General features: G+C 50.0%; 2 protein-coding genes across 7 annotated transcripts in view; one reads left to right on the top strand and one right to left on the bottom strand.

Annotated features, from left to right (window-relative positions):
- Positions 1–12,490, top strand: part of ASCC2 (activating signal cointegrator 1 complex subunit 2) — a 41,575-nt gene extending 29,085 nt beyond the window's left edge. For 5 of the 6 annotated variants that reach the window (XM_033837156.2, XM_033837154.2, XM_073790283.1 and 2 more), the window contains 5 exons: positions 5,894–5,987; positions 6,073–6,203; positions 6,770–6,869; positions 8,099–8,178; positions 9,504–12,490. In XM_033837156.2, the coding sequence (XP_033693047.1) occupies positions 5,894–5,987; positions 6,073–6,203; positions 6,770–6,869; positions 8,099–8,178; positions 9,504–9,675 (577 nt within the window). In that variant the 3' untranslated portion in view covers positions 9,676–12,490. The other variant, XM_073790284.1, reaches the window with a different exon arrangement.
- An 11,325-nt stretch (positions 12,491–23,815) lies between these two features.
- On the bottom strand, positions 23,816–25,798 carry UQCR10 (ubiquinol-cytochrome c reductase, complex III subunit X). Its single transcript, XM_004313139.3, has 2 exons — positions 25,612–25,798; positions 23,816–24,077 (listed from the first exon to the last, which is right to left on the bottom strand). The coding sequence occupies exons 1-2, from the start codon at positions 25,759–25,761 to the stop codon at positions 24,033–24,035; spliced, it is 195 nt and encodes a 64-aa protein (XP_004313187.1). The 5' UTR covers positions 25,762–25,798; the 3' UTR covers positions 23,816–24,032.
- Between the last annotated feature and the right edge of the window lie 277 nt (positions 25,799–26,075).

The following is a 26,075-nucleotide window of genomic DNA, read 5'->3' as shown; positions in this document are numbered from 1 at the left end:
ATAGATGGAGGTGGTGAGGGTCAGAGAGGAGAGAGGACCTGCCCCGTTCTTGGGATAGGAGCCTCAGTGCCAGAAGCTCAAGCTGTTCCCCATTCCCGGGGCTGTCCAGCGCTAGAAGCGTGGCTGATTGCTGGCCTGGGTACCCGGCACAGGGCAACTGTAAAGCCATCTGGCTGGCTGGACAGGAAGCATTTGCAAACTGCTTAGTCACACACGTTGCAACATCCCCAGATCCCAAGCTGGCGATGTTTTCCTGTATCAGTGGCCACTGTTCCAGGCCAGAATGACCCAGCCATGGGGAGAGGGGCAGACGAGGAGGGCTGTACCCCTGCTCGAAGGAGCTCCCGGCTGCCTGGCAGAGAGACCAGGTAGCAAATGTTTACTGAGCTCGTTGTGCCGGGTAGCCCGGGCAGAGTCTCTGTTCATGTGTTCATTATTTATTTATTCATACAGAAAATATTTATTAAGTGATTCACTATCTCCAGATCCTGTGCTAGAGACACCAGGAGACAAGGTGAGCAAGGTGCCCAGGCCTCATTCTCAAAGGGCACAGAGACCCTGGGAAAGACTTAGGACATTAAACAGGCCGTGACAGAGTGGAGAGGTACCAGGATGGGGCACGGAGGGACCTCAGTGGGGACCCCTATCCTGATGCGGGCAGGGCAGTGGGGCTTAGGGCCTTGGCCCTGCCTTCACGGAGCATGTGAGAAATTAAGTAGCACAAGGCAGATCACCCTTGAGTTAAAATGTGTGTGTGTCATTAAACCAGATATGATATACTCAGTGGCTCAAGTAATAAGGAAATCTGTCCCCTTGCGTGACAGGCAGTCACAGGGTAGGGAAGTCTAGGCTTGGTTGACCTGTGGTGCAGCCATATCATCAAGGATGCATCTTGCTCCCTCAGGGCCACTGGGTAACTGCACCTGTTTCAGCTGTGACGTCCAGAAATGACACAGCCAAGAGGAAGTCTGGACGAGGTCTTTCTGCATCTCTCTTAGAGGCCAGGAGACCTTTCCCAGAACTCCCCAGATTCCCTTCACATCTCACTGAGGAACTAGGTCACAGGGCTAAGGTCCAGGGCTCCCGGAAAAGGGGGAAGGGGGAGGACCTGAGCAAAAAGAGGGTCTGATAGGAGTGGGGGTGAGGTAAAGGGGGGTTGTTGGGTAGACGCCAAGCACGTGTGCCACAGGTGTATAGTAGCTAAGGAAGGAGGCGGTGTGTGTAAGGTGGGGTCCCCTAACTCCTTTGGACTGGACAGTGGTTCCCTGGAAGATAATAAGTGTTCTCTCTCTAATTAGTTCTATTGCCAAAAATGTCTGTGCACCCTGTGTGCCTCCTGGAGAGTCACAGGGCACATTAGTACATTAAAGGCTCTGACAAGGCCTGTAGTGAAAGAAATAGGATTCCTTTTGCTGAGCTCAGCAGGTGCCAGGTCCACTTCTGCTCATTGTCTGATTTCATGCTGACATCATCCCTGGGAGGCAGAACTAAGTCTTGGCAAGGATAAGGGGCCAGCCTGTGATCACACCACACAGGAAGTAGCCAAGCAGACTTGAGTCAGGAGGCCTGTGTTATGGCCCTGGCTCTGTTGGTAGAAGATGTGTGACCTTGGGAAGGTTACATTGCCTCTCTGGATCTCCTGATTCCTCACCTGGAAAAGGGGGGCTTTATTGCCTCTGCAGGCCCTTTAGAGGTTCAAAAGTGGGTGTCACCCCACTAAGGGCCAGTTTGAGTTGGGCCTTGAAGGATAGGCTAGAGGAAACAAGGAGGGAAAAGGTGGCACGTTTCAGGAGAGCCCACATGTTCCCTGGGCTTGTAGGAGGCCACGCAAGCAACTTGTTCCAAATACGGTCTCCGAAGCTACTGCTGCTTAACTGATGTTCTGGCTCTCAGATGGATCCTTTTTTTTTAACATATTTTTTGGAATATAATTGCTTTACAATGTTGTGTTAGTTGCTGCTGTATAACAAAGTGAATCAGCTCTATGTATACATATATCCCCATATCCCCATGCTCTTGCATCTCCCTCCCACCCTCCCTATCCCACCCCTCTAGGTGGTCACAAAGCACTGAGCTGATCTCCCCATGTGATACAGCTGCTTCCCACTAGCTATCTGTGTTACATTCAGTAGTGTATAGATGTCAGTGCTACTCTCTCACTTCGTCCCAGCTTACCCTTCCCCCTCCCCATGTCCTCAAGTCCATTCTCTACATCTGCATCTTTATTCCTGTCCCCCTAGGTTCATCAGAACCATTTTTTTTTTTAGATTCCATGTACATGTGTTAGCATACAGTATTTGTTTTTCTCTTTCTGACTTACTTCACTCTGTGTGACAGACTCCAGGTCCATCCATCTCACTACAGATAACTCACTTTCATTTCTTTTTATGGCTGAGTAATATTCCATTGTATATATGTGCCACATCTTCTTTACCCATTCATCTGGCGATGGACACTTTGGTTGCTTCCATGTCCTGGGTATTGTAAATAGAGCTGCAATGAATATTGTGGTACATGACTCTTTTTGAATTATGGTTTTCTCAGGGTATATGCCTAGTAGGGGGTTGCTGGGTCGTATGGTAGTTCTATTTTTAGGTTTTTTGGGGGGTTTTTTTGCGGTATGTGGGCCTCTCACTGCTGTGGCCTCTCTCGTCGCGGAGCACAGGCTCTGAATGTGCAGGTTCAGCGGCCATGGCTCACAGGCCCAACCGCTTCACGGCATGTGGGATCCTCCCGGACTGGGGCACAAACCCGCGTCCCCTGCATCGGCAGGTGGACTCTCAACCACTGCGCCACCAGGGAAGCCCTATTTTTAGGTTTTTAAGGAACCTCCATACTCTTCTCCATAGTGGCTGTATCAATTTACATTCCCACCAACAGTGCAAGAGGGTTCCCTTTTCTCCACATCCTCTCCAGCATTTATTGTTTGTAGATTTTTTGATGATGGCCATTCTGACTGGTGTGAGGTGATACCTCATTGTGTTTTTGATTTGCATTTCTCTAATGGTTAGTGTTGTTGAGCATCCTTTCATGTGTTTGTTGGCAATCTGTGTATCCTCTTTGGAGAAATGTCTGTTTAGATCTTCTGCCCATTTTTGGATTGGGTTGTTTGTTTTTTTGATATTGGGCTGCATGAGTTGCTTGTATATTTTGGAGATTAATCCTACGTCAATTACTTCGTTTGCAAATATTTTCTCCCATTCTGAGGGTCGTCTTTTCGTCTTGTTTATGGTTTCCTTTGCTGTGCAAAAGCTCTTAAGTTTCATTAGGTCCCATTTATTTATTTTTGTTTTTATTTCCATTTCTCTAGGAGGTGGGTCAAAAAGGATCTTGCTGTGATTTATGTCAAAGAGTGTTCTTCCTGTGTTTTCCTCTAAGAGTTTTATAGTGTCTGGCATTACATTTAGGTCTTTAATCCATTTTGAGTTTATTTTTGTGTATGGTGTTAGGAAGTGTTCTAATTTCATTCTTTTACATGCAGCTGTCCAGTTTTCCCAGCACCACTTATTGAAGAGGCTGTCTTTTCTCCATTGTATATTCTTGCCTCCTTTATCAAAGATAAGGTGACCGTATGTGCGTGGGTTTATCTCTGGCCTTTCTGTCCTGTTCCATTGATCTATATTTCTGTTTTGGTGCCAGTACCATACTGTCTTGATTACTGTAACTTTGTAGTATAGTCTGAAGTCAGGAAGGCTGATTCCTCCTGCTCCGTTTTTCTTTCTCAAGTTTACTTTGGCTATTCGGGGTCAGATGGATATTTTCCTGGCTGGTTTTGCCCCTGATTTTCGTTTCCTTCTCTGGCTCCAAATGAGGTCATGGGGCCAAAGCCACACCTTCTTGGATGGGGTACCCAGGGCACCAGGCTCCTCTGTCCTTACCTGTGTCCTCTCCTAGGACCCAGCTGGGGCAGGTGCAGTTTGCCAGGCTTCTCTGTGGTCCTGCTGGGAGCAACAAAACCAGAGGGCGCACCGTGTGAAAGAACCTCCCTACTGCCGGGACTGGGGGCCAGGTAGACCAGGAGCTGTGAGATGTGGCAGAGAGAACAGTGACAGCTCTCATCCATCCTTGGTCCCCTGGCCCAGCTCAGGGCCTGGCGCCTAGCAGGCCCTCAGGAAACATGTGTTGATTGAATGGGTGTGCTTCTGCCAGTGGCACCACCCACCTGAACATGCTTGGCCCCTTTCATTTCCTCTCTGCCTCTTTTCTCTCCAGCCCTCAATGTGGCAAAGAGAGCCAGGTAAGGGCCGAGGCCACAGTCACACGCCCACTTTCCTGACATGAGCTGAAAGATTCCTGTGGACCAAGATTTTTCCCTGGTCCAGACAAACGTCTCTGCACCATAGAGCCTCCATTACCCCTTCTCCAGCGCCCCCGCTAGGCTCCCTGCACCCCAGTTCATTTCTCCTTTACTTGTGTTTCCAGGACATGCTTGCCTTCATCTAGCACACTTCTGCTCTTTGCCACTAGACTGAGCTCCTTAAGGGCAAATCCAGATCTTACTCTTTTCTGAATCTCTCCCTAACCCAGCTTTAGCACCCTGCCCAGCATATAGTAGGCCCTTTATAAAAACTGTTGAAGGAAGCAAATCCTAACCCGCCATGCTGAGGGCTGCAGTCCTGACCTGCACCAGGCTCCCAGGCCAGACTCAGGCGCCTGCCCCTCCCTGCACCAAAAGCCAGTTAATAGAAGATTTTTATGAATGCTACAGACTTTGTGTCTCTTCTTTTTTTTCCCCTTACCCTTGATACATTCCAGAGGCCCGATTTCACAGCTAAGCTGGATTTTCTTTCCTGGCATCTCATATTGATTTCCCCTGCAGGGCTAGAAACTACATTCCACAGGCCTATGTGTCTGACAAACCAGGTTTTTCTACAGATTTGCAAAACCCGGAGTCAAGAGGCCTGAGTCCCCACTATGGCTGTGCTACAGCTCACTGTGTTCCCAAACACGTCTCTCCCCTTCCTTCCCCTGCACCCGACTTTCCTCCCCTGTGATATGACAGGAGTTAAACTTTCAGACTTTTTCTTGCCATGCAATCTGACATGGAAGATTGAACTGCAGGACGGATGAGACCCTGTGCTAAAGCGGGGGTGAAAGTGAGAGACTGGGACCCCTCCTCGCCCCTCACACCCTGAGGCCGCCTAGGGCTCCCCTGAGCTCACTAAGAAAGCAACATGTGGCCTTGCTCTTTCTTCAGTTTGTGTTTGTTTTAAAAGATTTGGATAACCCCAGGCCCCTCCTTGGAGTAACCAGGCATTTGGCAGGGGGCTTACTAGCCCTCTCTCTGTGCATTTACGCGCATAGATAGGTATGTGCCCACAAGAGGAGACAGTTGTTCTGGTTTGCTTTCTGCTTTTTATACAGATGGGATCATACTGTGCATTTTTCTCTGCTTGCTTTTCTCCTGGAGAATGTCTTAGATTTCTTTCTCCATCAGCACAAATAGATCACCGTCATTCTTGAGAGCTGCCGCCCAGCATTCTGTGGCACAGAGGGAGCACAGGTCCTTTGGCTGTTTCACCCGTGATGGACATGAGTTGCTCTCCGTCTTTCACTGTTAAAAACGGTGCTGAAAAGAAAATCCCCAATCAGACCTCTGTGCGCACATGGCCAGTGTTGCTCCAGGGTGGACGCCTTGAAAGGGAGTCTCCCAGCTGAAGGGGGGGCATTTTTTCCACGTTAACAGCTGCTCCTGGGGTGCCCTCTAGAGTGGCTGGACCCAGTCACATGGGCACCAGCAGCGGTGAGCCCCACGCCCCCACCAGTGCTTGATCTCGGTTTGTGGCGGCCTGAGGCGGGAAGAAGTAAGCCATGGAAGCTGCAGCCCCTTCCCATGCCTTCAAAGCCTAATGGTTTTCCTTTGTGTCTCCTTGCTGTTCTCTCTCGGTGCCAGGAAGGAGGAGAGCGCGCGGAGCCTGCTGAACGACAAGCGGGAGGTGGTAGCGCAGCGGCGGCGCTACGAGCAGTACAGCGTGGTGGCAGAGGAGGTAGGCGTCCCCAGGCCACCGGCCGTGCTGCGGGGGGAGACCGGCCAGCCCCGGGCCCCTCGGACCCACACTTCTGCCGTCTCAGGTGCCAGTGCAGCCAGGGGAGGACTCGCCTTACCGCAGTGACGACTACGAGGATGAGTATGATGACACATATGATGGCAACCAGGTGGGCGCCAACGACGCAGACTCTGATGATGAGCTCATCAGCCGCAGGTGAGGCTGTCAAATTCCAGGGGCAGAGTGGCCTCCCGCAGCCTCTTGTTTATACAGATGTGGGAGCCAGGGCCCAGGTCACGTGAGCAAGTCAGTGGCAGAACCAGGGCCCGAACCCAGGCCTCCTGACTCCTAGTCCAGTGCTCCCTCCACCCCAGCACCCCCCCTTGGCCGGTTGGTCCAACCTACCCTGAGTGAGGCAGCATTTATTGGGTCTCATGCAGGAGTTTTACATTTTCTTCCTAATTGCAGAAAACTTTTCCCAATGGGATCTTATGGAGATTCCCCAATTCCCCGGTGAAAGCAGAGCTGCCCTGACTAGAGAGAACTAGAGACTCCCACAGCCCCAGCTCAGGCTCCCCAAAGCCCCCACGTCAAACCCTGGTACCCACACAGAATCCAGGGGCTGGAGCAAAGCTGGCTTCAAAAGCACTTTGGTTTTTCCCGGCCTCCTGAGCCCTTCCCCGTCCTGGCAGCCCCTCTCACCCAGTGGGGTTCCCCCTCCCTGAGGCTCACTCTCCAGGTTTAGTCTAGTCTTTGATCTCACTTTCTCTCTAAACCCTCAGGCCCTTCACCATCCCTCAGGTGCTGAGAACCAAAGTGCCCAGAGAAGGGCAGGAGGACGAGGAGGAGGAGGAGGAGGAGGCTGAGGACGAGGCCCCCAAGGTACCTCCTTGGCAGGTGGCAGGTGAAGGGGAGGGTACACTTTTGAGAGGTGAATCGGGATCTGTGCCCCCCTTCTCTGAACCTGGCCTTGAGGCGGCTCCAGCATTACTGCCAGGGAGGGTGGGGGTCCCTCTGAGCCCGGGATGTCTGCTTGGAGAGCTGCTAGCTTAGAACCCGCCTTTGCTGCCCAGTGAGGGCCCAGAGGATGGATCAGAGGCCGGGCCTTCGAGCTGCTGGGTTAATTAGGCCTGGGGCCCAGGAGAGGGACAGCTGTTGGCCTCTGTGCCCAGGTTGGCAATTCTTGAAATCAGAGAGGCGTTAGAGCCCAAGGGCCCTTTGGAGGTCATCTGGGACGATGGGTTTGAAAATTCAGTTTTTTAGCCACTAAACTTTTTCTTCAAGTGAAATCTTAACTAGAGCCTCATATAAAATAGATAAGAGCAGCGCTGCTCAGGTTGAATGGGGCAGCAGCCTGGGACCCCTGGATCCCCCCCCATGTCCTCCCACCAGGGTGACAAATTCAGACATGTCCGGGGCCAGGCCACCAACGTAAATGAGTAGCGGGGCCTGATGGAAACTGAGGTGGGGGGACACACGTGCCCTGCCCAGGGGCTCCTCAGCACTGTGGAGGCCCGGACCCTCCAGGGCTTTCCCTTCTTCCAGGCAAGGGATCAGCCTGGATTTTTATGTCAAATCCTGAAGTTTTCAAAAGTTACTAATTCCCCTTGTTTTGTTGTTGTTTTTGTGAAACAGCCCGGGCCCCCAAAGCCTGTCTGTGGTCCTTGGGTCCCACTTTCTCCCGCTAGTCCAGTCTCTCCCCACCTTGGCACAGGGCAGGCGCTCCCACAGCCCATTGCTTATGGCGCCAGCGGGGAGAGGAGTCAGCTTCCAGGGCGCTCTCTTGGGTTTCCAGGCCCCGTGTGGTCTCTCATGGCGGCCATCCTGGCCCTCCCCCATTGCTCTCACCTGTCATCATCACGCTCCTGCTATCATGGAGCCATCTTTAGCTGCCTCTCTTCCGGAAGTTGGTGGGAGGGTCAGAGGAGGGGCTTCTGGTGGAAACCTTGGACCATAGCAAGCCAGCTGCATTCTGGGGCATTGCCCAGCCGCACTGTGGCTTAGCCCCACTCCTGGCATAGGGGTGTCACCAGGATTGGGCCAGGTGCAGCCTCACCTCAGCTTAGGGAAATGGAGCAGCTCATGATTCTTTTCTCCCCTCCCCTCCACAGCCTGACCATTTTGTGCAGGACCCTGCAGTGCTGCGGGAAAAAGCAGAAGCCAGGCGCATGGCCTTCCTGTCCAGGAAGGGGTGAGCATTTAATAGGCTGTGTTGGTGGGAGGGTGAAGCCCAGCCAGCCACACAGGAAGCCCACACACAAACCCCAAGTGCTTTACATGTGTTAATTTAGTTCTGGCAACAGACCTATGAAGTAGCTACTATTACCATTATCCTTGTTTTACAGATGAGGAAACTGAGGCCCAGACATGTTAAGTAACCCACCAAAGGTCACACAGCTAGTAGGTGGCAGAGCAGAGATTGAGTCCAGGTGGCCTATCTCTGGGGTCCACACTTGTAACCATTACTTGATAGACACTACAAGGGGTTTATCACCCAGTGTGGGAGCATGATGTGTCCATGGCTCGCTGGTGTCAGGCAGAGTGTAAAATCTGGGAGAGCCCAGATAGACAGACAGGCACATATCCTTTATGGCCGAGAGAGGCATGTTAGGGACGGGGCATGTGAGCTGGGCCCTTAAAGGTGGAAAGTGTGCAAAGGAGTTTTTCATGTGAGGGGAAAGAGGCAAGAAAGCTCAGGGTGGTCAGGGAGGGAGGCCTTCAGAGGGGAGCTGGGAACAGGTAACTAGAGACTCCTCTAATTCACCCCGTTGTCTTCCTGGGGGTGGGGTGCAGTCCAGAGGGGCCAAGGACCTGCCCCAGGTCCCTCTTCCACTTAAAGCCAAGCCAGGGGTTTCAAGCCCAGTCCCCCATCCTGGCCCTGGGACTCCCACAGCCCTGCGCACTGGGTGCAGGGGGCCTAAGCAAGTGGGGAAGACATTGGATCTCATTCTGAAGGCAGCCGGGAGCCACAGAAGGTCGTTGAGCAGAGAACAGAGTGACTCTGACCTCTGATCCATCACAGCGCCCTGAGCACAGAGCTCTGGGTAAACCCAGCAGCTGATGTGGTCTGAAGAGGCCCAAGGTCATATCTGAGTGTACTTGGTCTTGGGAGGCCACCAAGCAAGGCCCTGGGGTGTAGAACTGGAGTCCTACCTCATCTGTATCACGTGGCCCTGGGTGGAGAAGAGAGGGGCCCATCCCCAGGCCCTCGTCCTCTCTGCACTGTGGGCTGTGTTCAGCCCACTAGCTGGTCCACCCTCAGATCTTAGCCAGAGGCCCATCGGGAGGCAGAGCTCAGAGGAGAGTAAACAGAGGGCACGGCGCTGGCTGGAGCCCCCACAGCCCTGCCCCTGCCGGGCTCCATTTCTCCTCCCCCTGGAAGCTGGGATGGGGGTATCCTGGCCCAAGCTTTGGGTCCTCTCCCAGGGACCTCCAAGGAAGGCAAAGGGCTCTTCCCATCAGGGCCTCCTCCTTCGCCTGATGGGTTCTTGTGGGGGCGGGTTGTTCCTCCCTCAGGTACCGGCATGACAGCTCGATGGCAGTGGCTGGCAGCCCCCGGGGCCACGGGCAGAGCCGAGAGACAACACAGGAACGCAGGAAGAAGGAATCCAGCAAGGCCACACGAGCCAACCACAACCGGAGAACCATGACTGACCGCAAAAGAAGCAAAGGCATGATTCCATCCTGAGGCCGCTGCAACAGGGCCAGCTGGACCTGCCAGGCTGAGGTACCATAGCCTGGGGCCTCCTCGCCAGTTGGCCCCCTGCCAGGCCCCAAGTTCAAGTCCACCCCTCGACAGCCTCAGCTTCGCAGCCCCTGGGAAGGCTGCCTCCTTGTCTGCCAGCCAGCCATGAGCGCCATCCTGCAGAACACACAGTGCCTTATCCACAGCAGAGGAACTGAGCGGCCAGCGCACAGGTGCAAGGGACGGGGTTGGAGCCCCAAGGCCAGTCCCCAAACCTCGTGCAGCCGGATACCATGTCCCTTTCTCCCTGGACGGCAGGAAACCTGTGTATTCAAAAACAAAAAAAAAAACACAAAAAAAGCCCGGCGAATAAAGTTTTGACCCTTTCAAGAAATGATCCATGCCGGGCCTGTGACCCACTCCCCCTGTGTCCCAGTGCTTCGATGACAGCCACCGTCAGGAGAGGAAGGCGGCAGGGCGGTGCTCTTTTCATCAGCCTTTCATGCTTGCCTCTTATTTTCACCCCTCCTGATCTCGCTCTGCCTCACTGTGTGGCCCAGAGAACATCACTCCCTTCTCTGAGCCTCCGGTCCCTGCCTGCAGAAGCAGGGGCTGAGTGTGTGAGGCCCTGCAGTCCTTTCTGTGAGCTCGTTCAGTCCCCATGACTGCCACCCTAGGAGGTAGGTAGGTATGATTTTCAGCCCCATAGTACAGATGAAGGAGGCCAAGCACTGAGAACAGCAGGTGGCTGTCCGCCCACAGCTAGGAGGTGGGAGAACAGGGATTGGACACCCAGTCTGACCCCTGGCCTTTTCAGGGTCCTGGGCCCCCACGGGTGGTGTCATCTCCATCTCATAGCTGCCCAAGGATGGTTGGCCAGTGGCCGAGCCAAAACCAGAACTCAGTGCCTCCTGGTTGCACAGACGTTCCATTAAATCCTCCAAAATCAAGGGGTCGGAGACAGGAAGAAACAAGTGACGATGTCACTACCAAGTCCTGTTGAAGCGAGTGGGACTTGGGCCTTGTTCCTCAAAGCCCCCTCCCAGGCATGGCCAACCAGCTCCTAGCATGGCCGCAGCTGCCAGACGTCCCGATTCTTGGGCCACCCAGAATGTGGCTGATCGGTGGCGGATCAGCAGCAGGGCATTTGCTGGGCTGACCCCCCGCCAGCCTGGCCCGGAGTCCATCACTGGAAGCCAGGGCCCCTGCTCAGCTGGACCTTGACAAATCACCCTAGATGCTAGTGCAATTTATTTGCACGTGGTTAGGATGAGCATCTGAAGCAGCGAGGCAGACAGGCACTTGATGAATTGGTTTTGTTAGGTCAGCCTGCACAAGTGGAAATCAATAGCAATTCCTCTGTCGCGCCAGTTCTCTCGGTGTGTTTGAGATGCAGAGTAGATATGGGGGTGGTGTCCTCCCCTCGCGCTGTCAAATTAGCTGAGATCAGGCCCAGGGACAGCCGTCTTGACAGGCAGCAGGAAGACTCTGTTTCCTCCTGGAGGCATTTGCCAGGGACCCAGCTCAGTGGCAGGCCCATTTTTTTTCTCTCTCTGAGCTGCTCAAGCCCAGCCCTTGGCCCTGGAGCGAAGTAAGTGGGTTGCAGGGGGCTCCTTCGCTTTACCTGCCTTACCTGTTACTGTTTATACAGCCCCTCACACCTTCACTTGTCATCTGTACCTCCTGACCACCTGGAGTTCAGGCTTCACGTTAGCGTCCTGGTTTAAACGATTTGAGAAGACGGGGATTTTTGAAAATTTCCAGAATGTAGTGCCAGGTCCAACTTAATCTCCCTTGAAGAATCACCTCAAGGTGATTTTCCATTTCAGATCATGAGGGCATCCTTTCGGGCTTGCTTTGGAAACAGCTCAGGGGTCATCCAGAATAGTGCTGGCGCACATACCCCTTCACCTCTTGGGGCCTCAGTTTTCCTACATATAAAGTGGGTACATTGGACCAGATGAATGGTTTCCATTTGGTGCCAATTAGATCCACCGAGGAGGCCCCAGGGTTTAAGATGGGCAGCACTATAAGTGAAGTGGGGTGGAGGCTCTGAACCCTGCCCACTCACTCACTGGGCCCTACCACCCCCATGACTGCTCCTAAGCAGGAATTTTCTAAGTGCCTTCTCTGTACCCTGGCAGAGAACATGACTATCACAGGCATTTCCCAGGAAGCTTTTAAGACCTTGTGCCTCCAAGAGGACTTAAGATTTGAGTGTCTTCGTCTCCAGTCCATGATTGGCAATGACGGTGGACGTGTCAGTTTGAACAGTGCACCTGTGCCTCTGTGAGGTGGGTGGGCAGAGCCATTCAAAGGAGCCCCGACAGCCCAGGGAGGGCAAGTAACATGCCCGGAGCCCATGGATACAGATCCTTTCTGAGTGGCCCTCTGAGATGGCTAGGTGCAGTTTGGAAGAGTAAATACTTGGCCTGTCCCAAGAAACTGCCTGTCCCAGCCACACCAGAAGCTTGGGTTAAATAATACAGGGAGAGAAACAAACAAACAAAAATAAAAGTTAAACCCACCAAAAATGCAGGGGGGTGTTGTGTAGCCCTTTAACATGATGTCAATGAATACTTGGTAGCAACATGAGAAACTAAATATTCAAGAATTTTTTTTTTAATTTAAGAATAAATGTGAAAGCAGAATCCATGGTAATGCACCATGATTGTGAAAATGTTAGAAAAAAATTTTTTTTGCATTTTTCCAAGTCTGGAAGGGATTGTGTGTAACTGAAAATGATGATAAGAGCATGGACGACAATGGTGGTGAGACCACAATTATTTGTAATTAGAATAAAAAGCACTTAACTGTGGCCAGAGTTTCTGCCTGGCTCATTCCTTGCATTATCTTGTTTAATCCTCACACAGGTACAGATGAGAAGACCCGAGGTACAGAGAGGGTAGGTGGCCTGTCCAAGGTCACACATTTAGCAAGTGACTGAGGGAGGATTTGGTCTCAGGATGTCTCCTAAAGCCGACTCTGAACCCCAAGCCACCTACCATTCATTTCCCCCACACCCGCATCTTTTTTTTTTTTTTGCGGTACGTGGGCCTCTCACCGTTGTGGCCTCTCCCGTTGTGGAGCACAGGCTCCGGACGCACAGGCTCAGCGGCCATGGCTCACGGGCCCAGCCGCTCCGCAGCATGTGGGATCTTCCCAGACCAGGGCACGAACCCGTGTCCCCTGCATCGGCAGGCGGACTCTCAACCACTGCGCTACCAGGGAAGCCCCCGCATCCTGTTCTTACAAAGAAAGAAAAATACAAGTAGTAGCTGCAGAACAAGAGGATGGGAAATGCCATTTCAGCAGACCGAGCTGATGGGACTCTGATTACATGTATGTTGGACTGTTTGATATTGTCCCCCAGATCTCAGATGCTCTGAGTTCCATTTTTAAACTTTCTATTTCCAAATTCATGTATCCTTTCCTCTGTGTGTCCAGTCTGCCATTAAGCCCACTGAATGATTCTTCATTTTTGTGTCCAGTCTCTCTAGGGCTGGAGGCTAAGATGGGGCTAGCAGAGGCTGGGGAGCACTGAGACCTGGGAGGGGGCCAGGAGGTGGGAAAGTCAAGAGATCCAGGGTGAATGTGGAAGGGGGGTGCAGAGAAGAGGGAATGCAGTGTTAGGCTGCAGTTTAGAGGTCAAGCAGGCTAAGAATGGGGCTCACTGCACAGCTTTGCCAGGAAGTCGTGGGGAGATAGCCAGTGGGAAGAATGGGAAATGAGGAAGAGGAGGCAGGAGAGTGGGCCCACCTAAGGAGGAACTTGGCATCAAAGAAAAGAAAGAGGGGGCTCAGAGGTGAGGAGGGAGTGTTGGCATCCAGAGCATGTTTATGGGATCTTCAGAAGGAACTGGGGAGGTGCCTAGGGGACCCACCTTGGGGACGCTAGTCCCCAGGGAGGGGAAGGGTGGAGCCAGAGCCCCCGTGGAGCTCTCAGAGCAGCCCAGTAGAGCAAGGGGCAGCCTGGCATCAGCTCTTACCTAGATCTCTGTGCCGGGGCAGCAGGGAGGGGCCTTGACCTCAGTCAGAAGCTATTGCAATTCTGCAGGCTGAACCGAGATGGAAGATTCAGTCTAAAGGTTACCATCTCCAGTCCTGTGTGTGTGTGTGATGAGGGGTGGAGGGATTGTAAAATGAGCATTAAATTCCAACTTCACATCATACTAGAAATTCTCTTCCAACAATCGATAATCACCAAGAGAATTTTACACAGACTGGCAGAACTGGAGAGCCTTAAAGGGCATTTAGTCCAGAGTTCTTCAACCTATTTAAAACCCCTAACCTGCCCCAATCTCAGGCCCTGGGATTTTGGATTCCACCTCCTCCCCGGGGGATGGGGAAGTTTGCCCTGCTTAAGAATTCACTGGGCTCCTGGGGGTCTCTCCCAGCCCTGGAGGTGGTGTGGAGCTTCACTTGCTTTGGTCTGAATTACAAAAACAACGGGTCCTTAATTCTAGTTCTCCACGTATGAAATTATGACATTGAATATGCTCTGTCTGGCTGCGTGAGCCCACCCTCAGCAACCTGACATGTCCCTTAAGTGCTCTGCCATCCCAAGGGGGTAATTATGGTTTTCTCCTCCTTAAAGTGGTTTTCATAGAAGATCCTGGCAGAAAAAGAGCCTCCAGCAGGATGAGCACCAATCATTCCTGTACACTTAGGAATTTTATTTACAGAGATTACACGCAGGCACCCACCCTGTCTCCCATCTCATGGTCTGATCTACTTAGCATTCTTTCACATGCACGTTCCCAGGCCTCACGTGTCCATCCTTTTTATTTTTAATTTGCTCATAAAGGTGGCCAGGGGTGGTGAAAAAAAGCACTGGATGGAGGGTGAGATGGCTGGGGCCCAGGTTCTAGACTTCAATAAGCTGTGTGACCTTATGTCAGTCACTCGGACTCTCTGGGCCTTGATTTCTTCTTGTGCGAAACAGGGATGATCATTCTCTAAGCCCTCTTGCCTCGTGGGGACCAGTAACTGTGAGGGTCAGATGAGGTCACAACTGGGGGACACTCTGACAGCAGTGAACTTGTTCAGTCGGGAAAGAAGAAAACTGGTGGGCAGCCCTCTCCACTCTGCATTTGTCCAGCCCTGCATTACTCTGCTCTCTTTTAATCACCTTGCCGCAAACCTCTTTGCACAAATCACCTGTTATTTCCAGGGGAGGCACATTTCTAAACGTGGGATTCTGGGGTCCCAGGGCCACGAACAGTTTTAGAGCTGCCTCTATCTGTATTTTTGCTGACAGCTCCCACCAGGAGGACAGAATCAGGGACGGCTTTTTCCTCCGTGGGCAAGTTCTTTCATGAAACAGCCTTCCCCACAGGCCCCTGCCTCTAGGGAGCCTCGGGAACAGTTGAGCTGAGACCCCTTTGGATGGGAGTTTGATTAGTGGCAGGTGAGGCTGCCGTCTCTTCCTGTGACAGGCTCACCAGGTCCACATGATGATGGGCAGAGCCCCGCCCCCAGGTCCAGTCAGCCTCTGTCACAGGAGAGGAGCAACAGGTGAGGACCAGCTTGGTGACCTGCTAAAGGGGATGCACGTGGCTTGTTACACCTTGAAAACCAGACTCCCCCTCTCAGGAGGGGTCCGCACAAAAAGGCATTGGTTCCTCCCTGAGAGTCGTTAACTCAGAGTAACATGCAATGGCCAGGCCAGAACTTTTCCTTGGGGATCTGGGGCTTCTGAATGGCCAGTAGCCTATTTTGCTTTTGCCATTCAGAGCAGGGGCCAGGCTCTGGGGTCAGAAGCCAGCTGGCCTCAGCCACTGTCAGTCTGTGTGACTCTGAGCAAGGTGGCCTCACCTCTCCGAGCCACAGTTGTCTTGTCTGTAAATTAGAGATGCTGGCAGGATGGCTGGGATAAGGCGTGTACAGTCGTGGCCTGCTGTGAGGTGGCCAGTGAACTCGCAGGGCCCTGCTCACAGGGACCCAGGTGAAGGGTGGCGGGTGCCTCCCACCAATGCTCCAGCCAGCTTTCTGGGCACCCTACGTCTCAACCCCTCAGCACAGCTGCCCTGACTCCTCCAGGGCAGTCTTCCCAGAGGCCTCTGGGCTCAGGATGACCTAGACACACAGGAGCCAGAGAGAGAAGAAGACAGGTACAAGTCAGCCTGGTAAGTGTGTGCTGGGTGCCCTGGGAGCCCAGAGGAGGTGTCCAGGGGACTGTAAACTACCTCACTGAATCCTTGAAACAAAGCCAGTGATAGGTGTGATTATAAGCCCCATTTAGCAGGTTAGTCGCTTAATAGTGGCTAAGTCAGGATTCAAACCCAGGTTTGCCAGCCTCCAAAGTCCCTATTTGCAGCCTCTTGGTTTTCCTACTTCTCCATAGCTTGGCACTTGAACCGGAAGCCACAATACTCTACATGCGGTTGGCTTAGCATGAAAAAGAGGACCTATCACCTCCTTCGTTCTAAATACCATACTTCTGATGATACAACCCCTCTAATAGAGTCATTCCATTGACAGAGGGGCAGGGGAAAGGAGAGGATAGTAGAAAGCCAGTCAGGACCTATTTTCCAAATCCCTACTCTGCCACAGTCTCCCGTCTGCCAGTGGAAGGAAAGGATAATCATTGGACGGCGCAGTTTGAAGGAGGGGTTTCATAAGGAAAGCTTAGTGAACCAAGGAGACAAGGCATCTCGTGGAATTTCAGCCCCAGGGCAGGAAGTGGCTTCTCTGTTGGAAGCCTATACAGGAGGGAGACAGAAGTCTGCTTCGACATCAGGAAGGAAGGAAGATGGCCGGAAGCAGAGGACTCTGTTACACAGTGAAAGGTGTGGGGAAGAGATAAGGTCTGCCTGAGGAAGACACGAGGCTGCTGGGTTTACAACAGTGCTAGAGACACCGAAAACAAGCTTGTCAAGGGACACAGAGGGGAACACAAGAAAGTGATCCATCCTCAGAGGGATGGAAAGGAGGTAGGGAACGTGGTTTTAAAGCAGCTGGTTTTAAAGCACCACCACAACAGTGGTGTCAGGGAGGGGTCACTTGGATGATTGCGTGCACCAACAAAGACCCAACGCAGCCAAAAATAAACAAATAAATAAATTTATTAAAAAAACAAAAACACAAAAAAGAATGAAATCCAAACACTTTTAGTGTGGCCTACAAGACCACACAGCATCTGACCCTATCATTCCCTCGCTTCCTTCAGTACAGTGACTAAACCAAACTCACATCTACCTCAGGGCCTTCGCACTTGCTGTTCTCATTTACAGGAGTGCTCTTACTCTGGGTCTTTACCTGACTGAGATTTCTATTCAAATCGCAGCTCAAATGTCATCTCCACAGAGAAGACTTCCTTGACCATTTAATGTTGCTCTTCAAACCTGAGTCACTCCCTATATGTTACCCAGTTTTATTTTCTTTCTTTCTTTCTTTCTTTCTTTCTTACTTTCTTTCTTTCTTTCTTTCTTTCTTTCTTTCTTTCTTTCTTTCTTTCTTTCTTTATTAACATCTTTATTGGAGTATAATCACTTTACAATGTTGTGTTAGTTTCTGCTGTATAACAAAGTGAATCAGCTATATGTATACATATATCCCCACATCCCCTCACCCTTGCGTCTCCCTCCCACCCTCCCTATCCCACCCCTCTAGGTGGTCACAAAGCATGGAGCTGATCTCCCCTCCCTGTGCAATACAGCTGCTTCCCACTAGCTATTTTACATTTGGTAGTGTACAGATGTCAATGCTACTCTCTCACTTCATCCCAGCTTACCCTTCCCCCTCCCCATGTCCTCAAGTCCATTCTCTACGTGCTCAGACATTTTAAATTCATTGATTTCTGTCCCTTCCTCAGAAGACTTCAAGCTCATCTGTAGGACAGTCCTTGTTCCTTGTTGTTGGAAGGGCTGGCTGTGTTACAGGATGAAATCTATTTCTTTTTAGTAACTTACATCGTCCTCCCTCTACCTTCTTACAAAAGCAGTAACATGCTTGATGTGGGTCACACAAATAAGCAAAGAAAGAAAAACCAGCAGAAATAATCGCTGTTAGGATTTTAGTTCTCATCCTTCTAGCATTATTTTAGAAAAAGGAATATAAACATTGGTTTTCTACCAAAATGAGATCATTCGACACATGCTGTTCTCACCATTTTTTCAGTTAATAAAACATTGTGAACATTTTTCCAGTTCTCGTCTGCATCCTTTAACAGGCAAAAGCATGTCTAGTTATCTTTATTTTGCAAATTGGATCTTGCAGAGCCCCAAGGAGTGGATGCAGGTATACACGGCCCCGAGGACTCCATTAAGACAGCATTTACATCTGGCTTCTCCCTCTGGTGGCCCTATTTCCTATCCTTCCTTTGTCAACCTGAAGGATATTAACCCCAAGGGCACTCCTTAATAAACCTCCTGAACCCTAACTTCCAGCCCAGAGTCTGCTTCCCAGGGAACCCAGCCTGTGATAGGTGGCATTCTTGTGTTTACCGTGGACTAGCCTAGAATGTTCTGAGGGCTGGGCCTTCCTTCTTTCTTTGAGCTGCCAGGACAAATTGGACTCCATCCAGAGCTGAAAAGTTTTGAGCCTTGGCAGGCTGCCCTGGAGTGCCAGAAGTTTCCAGGGTAGCCCCTAGTTGGGTTAATTAAGCAGACAGCTGGGTGAGGATTTACGGTAAGTAATCTTTACTCCCCTTGACACCCCTCCAAGATGACAACATCTCCAGAAATAATAAGAATCATAGCTGTCATTGTGAATATCACAGTGAGTATTTTACAGATGAGGAAACCAACTCAGAGAGGGTAAGTAACTTGGCTGAGTTTACACAGCTAGTGAGTGGTGGGGCTTTAATTCTAACACAGGACTGTCCATTCTAAAATTAGTGCTCTTTACACTTCACTAGAGCTATTCAATAGGAATAATATCAATAATATGACCTTTTGGATTGTTGTTATTGTTCAAATTAAATGACATGTGAACTGCTGAGCACTGAGTACAATGCCTGGCTCATAGTAAATGGTTGATAAATGTAAATCATTAATCAGAACCCCACCCCCACCCCAGGGGCTTCCCTTTCTTCTTAGAATGAAATCCAGGACTTCCCTGGTGGCGCAGTGGTTAAGAATCCGACTGCCAATGCAGGGGACATGGGTTCAAGCCCTGGTCCGGGAAGATTCCACATGCCGCGGAGCAACTAAGCCCGTGTTCCACAACTACTGAGCCTGCGCTCTAGAGCCCGCAAGCCACAACTACTGAAGCCCGCATGCCTAGAGCCCATGCTCCACAACAAGAGAAGCCACGGCAATGAGAAGCCCATGCACCACAATGAAGAGCAGTCCCCGCTCGCTGCACCTAGAGAAAGCCCGCGTGCACCAACAAAGACACAACGCAGCCAAAAATAAACAAATAAATAAATTTATTAAAAAAACAAAAAAGAATGAAATCCAAACACTTTTAGTGTGGCCTACAAGACCACACAGCATCTGACCCTATCATTCCCTCTCTTCCTTCAGTACAGTGACTAAACCAAACTCACATCTACCTCAGGGCCTTCGCACTTGCTGTTCTCATTTACAGGAATGCTCTTACTCTGGGTCTTTACCTGACTGAGATTTCTATTCAAATCGCAGCTCAAATGTCATCTCCATAGAGAAGACTTCCTTGACCATTTAATGTTGCTCTTCAAACCTGAGTCACTCCCTATATGTTACCCAGTTTTATTTTCTTCATAGCCCTTAACATGAGCTATAATTCTTATTTACTTTCTTGTTTACTGTCTGTCTCACCTCCTAGAATGCTTAAGCTCCAAGAGGGTAGGGGTCTTTCTGGTTCTCCACTATTTGCCCAAGGTCTAGGACAGCGCCAGGAAGAATAGGCACTCAACAGAGACGTATTGGTTGAATGAATGAATGAATGGTTTCTACCAGTTTGGAGAGATGTTTCTGAATGCAAGAGAGAAGCTAGAGGAATAGGACATCAGCACAAAACTCTTTGCCCAGAGAGCAGTCCTACTTGCTCAGAGCTATACCAGATGCTAACTTCTGAAGACAATTTCAGAGATCTTCTGGAACTTGCTTTATGAGGGACCTAAGCAATTAGCTTTTCCTGACACCTGTGCAAGGGGACCAGGTGCAGAGTCCTTGGGGCTTTCTAACTGTAAAGACAGCTCTCATCTCCAGAACATGCCTCCGGCTGAGCTTGGGACAGAGGTGAATTTTTTCCAGTAATAAACAGCTTCTCTGCGTCAGTCTGAGGAGGGTGCTAATCCTCACTTCCCCCACCTTCGGACAGACCCACCCAGCCCTGGGTAGGTCCAGCTCCCATTTGGCAGTGCCAATCAAGGACAAGTGCCCACTGGGACCTCAGGAAGAGGAGCCCTGAGCCACCCAGCAGCCGGGTTCCAGGCCTGGAGCCAGGGCTGGGGGCTCACATTTTTCATCTCTCTGTGATCAAGCTCTCTCCCCCTTTTACTTAAACTCCCACATTATGAAGAGAGTACATGCTTGATGCAGAAAACTTAGAAATCATGGGGAAATACAATGGAAAAGAAAATAGCTCAGCCAGTTCACCACCGTGAACAATTTGGTGTGAGCATTTCCTTTTTTTTTTTTTTTTTGGCCACACCTCACTGCTTGAGGGATCTTAGTTTCCCGACCAGGGATTGAACCCAGGCCCACAGCAGTGAAAGCGCTGAGTCTTAAAAAATGTATCATGCTTGGGCTTCCCTGGTGGCATAGTGGTTAAGAATCTGCCTGCCAATGCAGGGGACATGGGTTCAAGCCCTGGTCCGGGAAGATCCCACATGCTGTGGAGCAACTAAGCCCATGTGCCACAACTACTGAGCCTGCGCTCTGGAGCCTGCAAGCCACAGCTACTGAGCCTGCGTGCCACAACTACTGAAGCCCGTGCGCCTAGAGCCCGTGCTCTGCAACAAAAGAAACCACGACAATGAGAAGTCCGCTCACTGCAAAAAAGAGTAGCCCCCGCTTGCCACAACTAGAGAAAGCCCGCGCACAGCAATGAAGACCCAACACAGCCAAAAATAAAAACAAATAATTTTAAAAAATGTATCATGCTTTATAGGAATTTGTGACCTCCTTTTTTTCACTCAGCTTTATATTTTGACTGTTTTATCTAAGCATTTGCCTTAAACATTTTTTAATGAATTGCTTTCTTTGCTATAAAATATTTTTATTAGAACGTCAACATCTGCTTGTTGCAAGAAAAAGTCAATCACTGTTGCACAAAGTGAAGGTTGTTTGAAATCCTAGCCCTCAGGTGTGTGTTTTCCCAGGAAAATTTAGTGCACATCCTGCAGTACTCTGTGTGTACCCTTATCAATGTGTGTGTGTCTACATAAGTGAGATCAAACTAAACAACTAAACATACCGTTTTGCAACTTGATTTCGTTTTCACTTTTTCTTTCAACTACACGCTGAGTCACCTCAGTCTTTTTTTTTATTGTCTGCATAGATTTCTGTGGTATGAATCTACCTTGTATTTAACCACTCCCCTATTGAAAGGCATTTTTCTTCTTTTTTAATTCCAAACAATGCTCCAATGACTTTTTGTATGGGTTCACGTGCACATGGGATTCTGGAGATATTTTTCTAGATGTGGAAGATCAAGGTCAAAAGGAACAAACATTTAAATAAAATAGATGTCGACAAAGTACCCTCCAAAATCACTGTCCCAATGCCTGTGGGCAGTGCCTACTTCTTCACTAAAATACTGGTGCTGCTAATCTTTTCCATCTTTGTTCATTTGATGCACAAAAAATGGTATTTCATTTTGTTTCTTTATTAGTGAAACTGGGCCACTAGTTTTCATGTTTCTTTTCATGTTTGTGGCCATTTGTATTCCTTTATTTATTTATTTATTTTTTGCGGTACACGGGCCTCTCACTGCTGTGGCCTCTCCCGTTGCGGAGCACAGCCTCCGGACTCGCAGCCTCAGCGGCCATGGCTCACGGGCCCAGCCACTCCACGGCAGGTGGGATCTTCCCAGACCGGGACACGAACCCGCTTCCCCTGCATCGGCAGGCGGACTCTCAACCACTGCGCCACCAGGGAAGCCCCCATTTGTATTCCTTAATTGCCTATTCCTGTCATTCACCCCAGCTTCTACTTAGTCTTATGGATTTGGAAGACTGCTTCATATTAGTGAGGTTGGATATGCCATGTTTGTTGGATATTTCCTTCATATTAATGAGGTTGGATATGCCATGTTTGTTAGATATTGTCTCCCAGTTAAAACTTGGTTTTAAATGACTGCATATTTCACCTCAATAGTAATTCCTATTTTGGATATTTCATCCCCCCCCCACCCCCGCCCATTATAAACAACATGATGAACATCTCTTGTGGACCTTCATTTATTTAATTTTTTTTTAGGAAAAGTTGCTAGAAGTGGAATTTATTGGATCAAGGGTATGTATATTAAGGATCTTAATACATATGTACAAAACGTCCTCCAGGAAATAGTACCACTTCACACACTCTTTCCGGTAGTGCATCTGTGCCAATTTTCCATATCATTTCTTTTGGCTGCGCCATGCAGTATATGGGATCTTAGTTCCCCCACCCAGGGATCGAATCCATGCCCCCTGCAGTGGAAGCGCAGAGTCATAACCACTGGACTGCCAGGGAATTCCCCCTCTGGTTTTTAGGGAAGAATCCTTCCTTGTCCCTTTCCTTGCTTCTGGTGGTTGCTGGCAATCTCTGGCATTCCTTGGCCTATGAAAGCTCAACTGCAATCTCTGTTGCTGTCTGCACATGGCCTTCTTAAAAGGGCACCAGTCATTGGATTTAGGGCCCACCCCAACCTATTACGACCTCATCTTAACTAATTACATCTGCAAAGACCCTAGTTCCAAATAAGGTCACATTCTGAGGTTCTGGGTGGAAAATATTCAATCCCCTAAAATAAGTAAAACAGGGATTATTTTAATGTTGGCTCTTATTGAAAGGAAATACACACACAAACAACCTCAACAGCCCAGAAATGCGGATGATAAATAACGGGGCGTCTTTTTTTTTTTTTTGGCTGGGCCACAATGCATGCAGGATCTTCCCCGACCAGGGATCGAACCTGCACCCCCTGCAGTGGGAGCACGGAGCCTTAACCACTGGACCACCAGGGAAGTCCAGTAAAGGGCATCTTAATGTAGAATGGCTTAGGAATACGCTTGCTGCTTGGGCTGAATGTGCCCTGAGACAAGTGATCAACTAAACTCATTCTAACTCTGCTGCCCTGAGCTCGTCATCAGGTGCTCAAGAATAATGTAGAATAACTCTTCGAGAATGCTCCCTGCTTTATTGTTTTTCACCAGCACATTGCCCTCAAATCGTTGGGAACAGTGTAAAGTAAGTGGCAATCTTCAACCCCCAGAGTGTTCCTCTATTAATGCTGAAATCATTCTTAGAATCAGTCTTAGAATGAACCTCTACTTTGGTTCAGGTTTTGATTTGGCCCCCAGAGCTGTACTACCTTTAGCAGGTCATGATTTCTCGAGGGCCTGACTTCATCTTCATTAAGATATGCCTCAGGTAGGGCAAACTGGGCAATTCCTAGGTTCTCTCCTACCCCTGTGTTTCCCGACCTGACTCTTCCCCATTAGTTGATGGTGGTTGATCCAGCTCTGGCCCAATCATGCCAAGCTCCAGGTGAAATATGGCAGACAGGTGAGTCACTCATCTTCCCAGGCCAGTTACCAAACAGAACTGCTCTTCTCCTGTTCAGCACATCCCAGTGCTCTCCATGGCTGCTCCCAGCCATGCTGCATGTTTTCCAACGTCCCTTACAGCCATCAGAAGATGAGCGGTGGCCCAGAGAGGTACGCCAGCTTACCCAAAGATATTCAGCAAGTTAAAGGCAGAATGGAGACTAAACCTTCAGGCCATGGTTTGTTCCCCCGCTGGATCCACAGAGCTTCCCTAGGGCCAAGCCAGTTAGCTATCCTCTGCCTGACTTAAGAATGGAGTTATTGGTTTAGAAGCCAAAGCTGAAGATAACATCACCAACTCTAGCTCATGGTTTGAAAACTACAATTCTTCTTTGGAAGTTAATGGGAAACCCAAAATAATGGAATCTGCCCTTCAGATATTCGCAGAGGACTTTGAAGTGGTGTCAAATGACTGTTAAGTGAAGATCAGGTAGTTAAAAAGCACCCCATGCAGAAGCAGGTCTCAAGGACAATTTACATTTATTTGTTGATGACTGACTAAACATACTTCAAACATAGCAGAAGTTAAAGAGTGTCAGGTGACGTCATCTCATGCCAACAGCTAAAGGTGGCCCGTGTAGAGTGACATGAGCTTCATCTTCAAGCTGAGGCCCTGACTCTGGGCAAACAGCTGGTGGGTGGACCTGGTCCTTCTGGCCTGGATTGGGGCCTCCAAGGAGCTACGCCTTGTTCTCATACTTGTGCTTGATGTGTTTCCATAGCTTCTGCATTTTAAAGACAAGAACCACAAACTTAGTTTTGCCTCTCACATTTTATAACTCCTCCCACTGCCCTGGTCTCTAAAACAAACCTGAGAGAAACATGTAGCACATGCTAACAGTTTGCAGTGGGCAAACTGGAAGCAGTACTAGGCTTGATGTACATTCCTAACATTTACAGGATGCTCTGATGCTCTCAATCAGTGTGTGAAGTAAGTGGGAAGGCATGATCTCACTTTACAGGAAACAGGTAGAGAGACTGAGGGACCTACCCCCTGAGCATACAATTATTAAGGAACAGAGGCTGGAAAATGTCTCATTTTTCAACTCCCAGGTATTACTCAAGAGGTCCTAAGTGCATGGTCCCCAAATACTTCACATTGAGCCATTTTAAAAATTTCCTCAGACCTATGATCATTGGGTGAGGAACTAGCTGTATTCTCATTCCTAAAAGCAACAAAGATGGGTGGGTTATGACAACATCCTGAGATGCCTTCCCCACACATTGGAAACAGCCAGAGGAACTGCTTGAAAATGAACAGTAGCAGCACTTTCATAAGGGCAGAAAGTTGACCTGGCCACAGGCAGTACATCAGTGGACAGAGCCTGCCTGGGCTGTAGGGCCAGACCCCTTCAAGTTAAAAACAGAGTGAGTGGTGGCACAGGCCTTATTTGTCCAAGACCTTCCCCAGTATGAGCCAAAATTTAACGATAGAAAGCAGGCAAGGCATCCAGCACAGTGCCTGGCACACAGTGAGTCTAAAAAGTGTTGTTATGCTCTATCTTATGCTTCCACTTTCTCGTGAGGAATGTAACAAATGACATTTTTTGGGAGTACCACTTACCAGGTACTGTGGCACCTTGCCTGCATCTCATATAATCCTCACAATAATTCCCTGAGATAGTTGCTATTATTATCATTTCTATTCCACAGATAAAAGTGAAGCTCAGACAGGTTAAGAAACTCGCCCACCTTAACGCCACAGTTATTAATTGATAAGGCCCAGTATTCCCATCCAGGGCTCTCTGATTTCATACCCACCCTACTCTTAACCATTATTAATACCACCGCTGACAGCATGGAAAGACTTTGGAACTGAAAAGTGCTATCTGAAAAGGCCAGCCACGGTATCTAAAGAGTTGTTCTTTTCACGACCGTCGCCCGCTCAAATCTGCCCTTGAAACCTTCAGACGAGATAGGGGGTCCCGGGTCCAGCCCTGACTTGCCTCTAACTCCCTGGTGATGTAGCCCTAACAAGTCCTTTGCTCTCACTAGGTTAGTCTTCGCTTCTGCAAATGGACAAGTGGGTGTATGGGGCGGAAGACAGCAATACTTAAAACCCCTGCAAAGTAGGATCTATTGACCCCGTTTAACGTTTTAGGATTCACACCGGGCGGAGCGGACAGACGGCAGTCTGCAGACAGAAGACACCCAGGGATCCCCCCCCTCCTCGTAAAGGTAGACTGAATCCCGCCCCACCCTCACTCTCACTGTCACCCCTCAGAGGGGCCCAAGGTCAGGATCGGCCCAGGCCCTCACCCCTTCGTTGATGTGTTCGTAGATCGCGTCCGCGCCTTGATCGAAGGCGCGCTCGAAGAACAGGGCGCCCACGGCTATGGTGAGGGCAAAGGTGGAGGTCCTGCGGAACAGCACGGAGTACAACCTCGCAGCCAACGTCGGGCCCGCCATGTTTGCCCGCTGCCGAACTAGCGCCACCGCGCATGCACCGCGACCGAGCTTTCTCTCCAAAGGTCCTCAACTTGTAACGCTTTATGGGATTTGTAGTTCTTCTGGATCTCAGCGCTCGTCGTTTTGAACTATGGAAGTAACTGATGGCTTGCGCGTGATTCAAATCTCCTAAAATCCAGATCACGGCAGCCCAAATAGTTGGTAAAATGTATTACCGAATTTTTCTCCTCAATCATTTCTTGCTGATTGAATATTTTAAACTACAACACCCAGAAGCCCTCGCGCTTTCTCCGCTTCCTCCTGCACGGTCTCAG

This window comes from Tursiops truncatus, chromosome 13 (assembly GCF_011762595.2).
Source record: "Tursiops truncatus isolate mTurTru1 chromosome 13, mTurTru1.mat.Y, whole genome shotgun sequence".
Taxonomy (NCBI): domain Eukaryota; kingdom Metazoa; phylum Chordata; class Mammalia; order Artiodactyla; family Delphinidae; genus Tursiops; species Tursiops truncatus.
The sequence above is the reverse complement of the archived record's forward strand: the minus strand, read 5'-3'. Positions and strand labels throughout refer to the sequence as shown.

Bases quoted from the DNA above. Each gene is read 5' to 3' on its own strand.
- UQCR10 (XM_004313139.3), bottom strand. From the start codon at position 25,761: ATGGCGGGCCCGACGTTGGCTGCGAGGTTGTACTCCGTGCTGTTCCGC. The intron at 24,078-25,611 runs GTGAGGGCCTGG...TTTAAAATGCAG, and splicing joins ACGAACACATCAACGAAGGG to AAGCTATGGAAACACATCAA.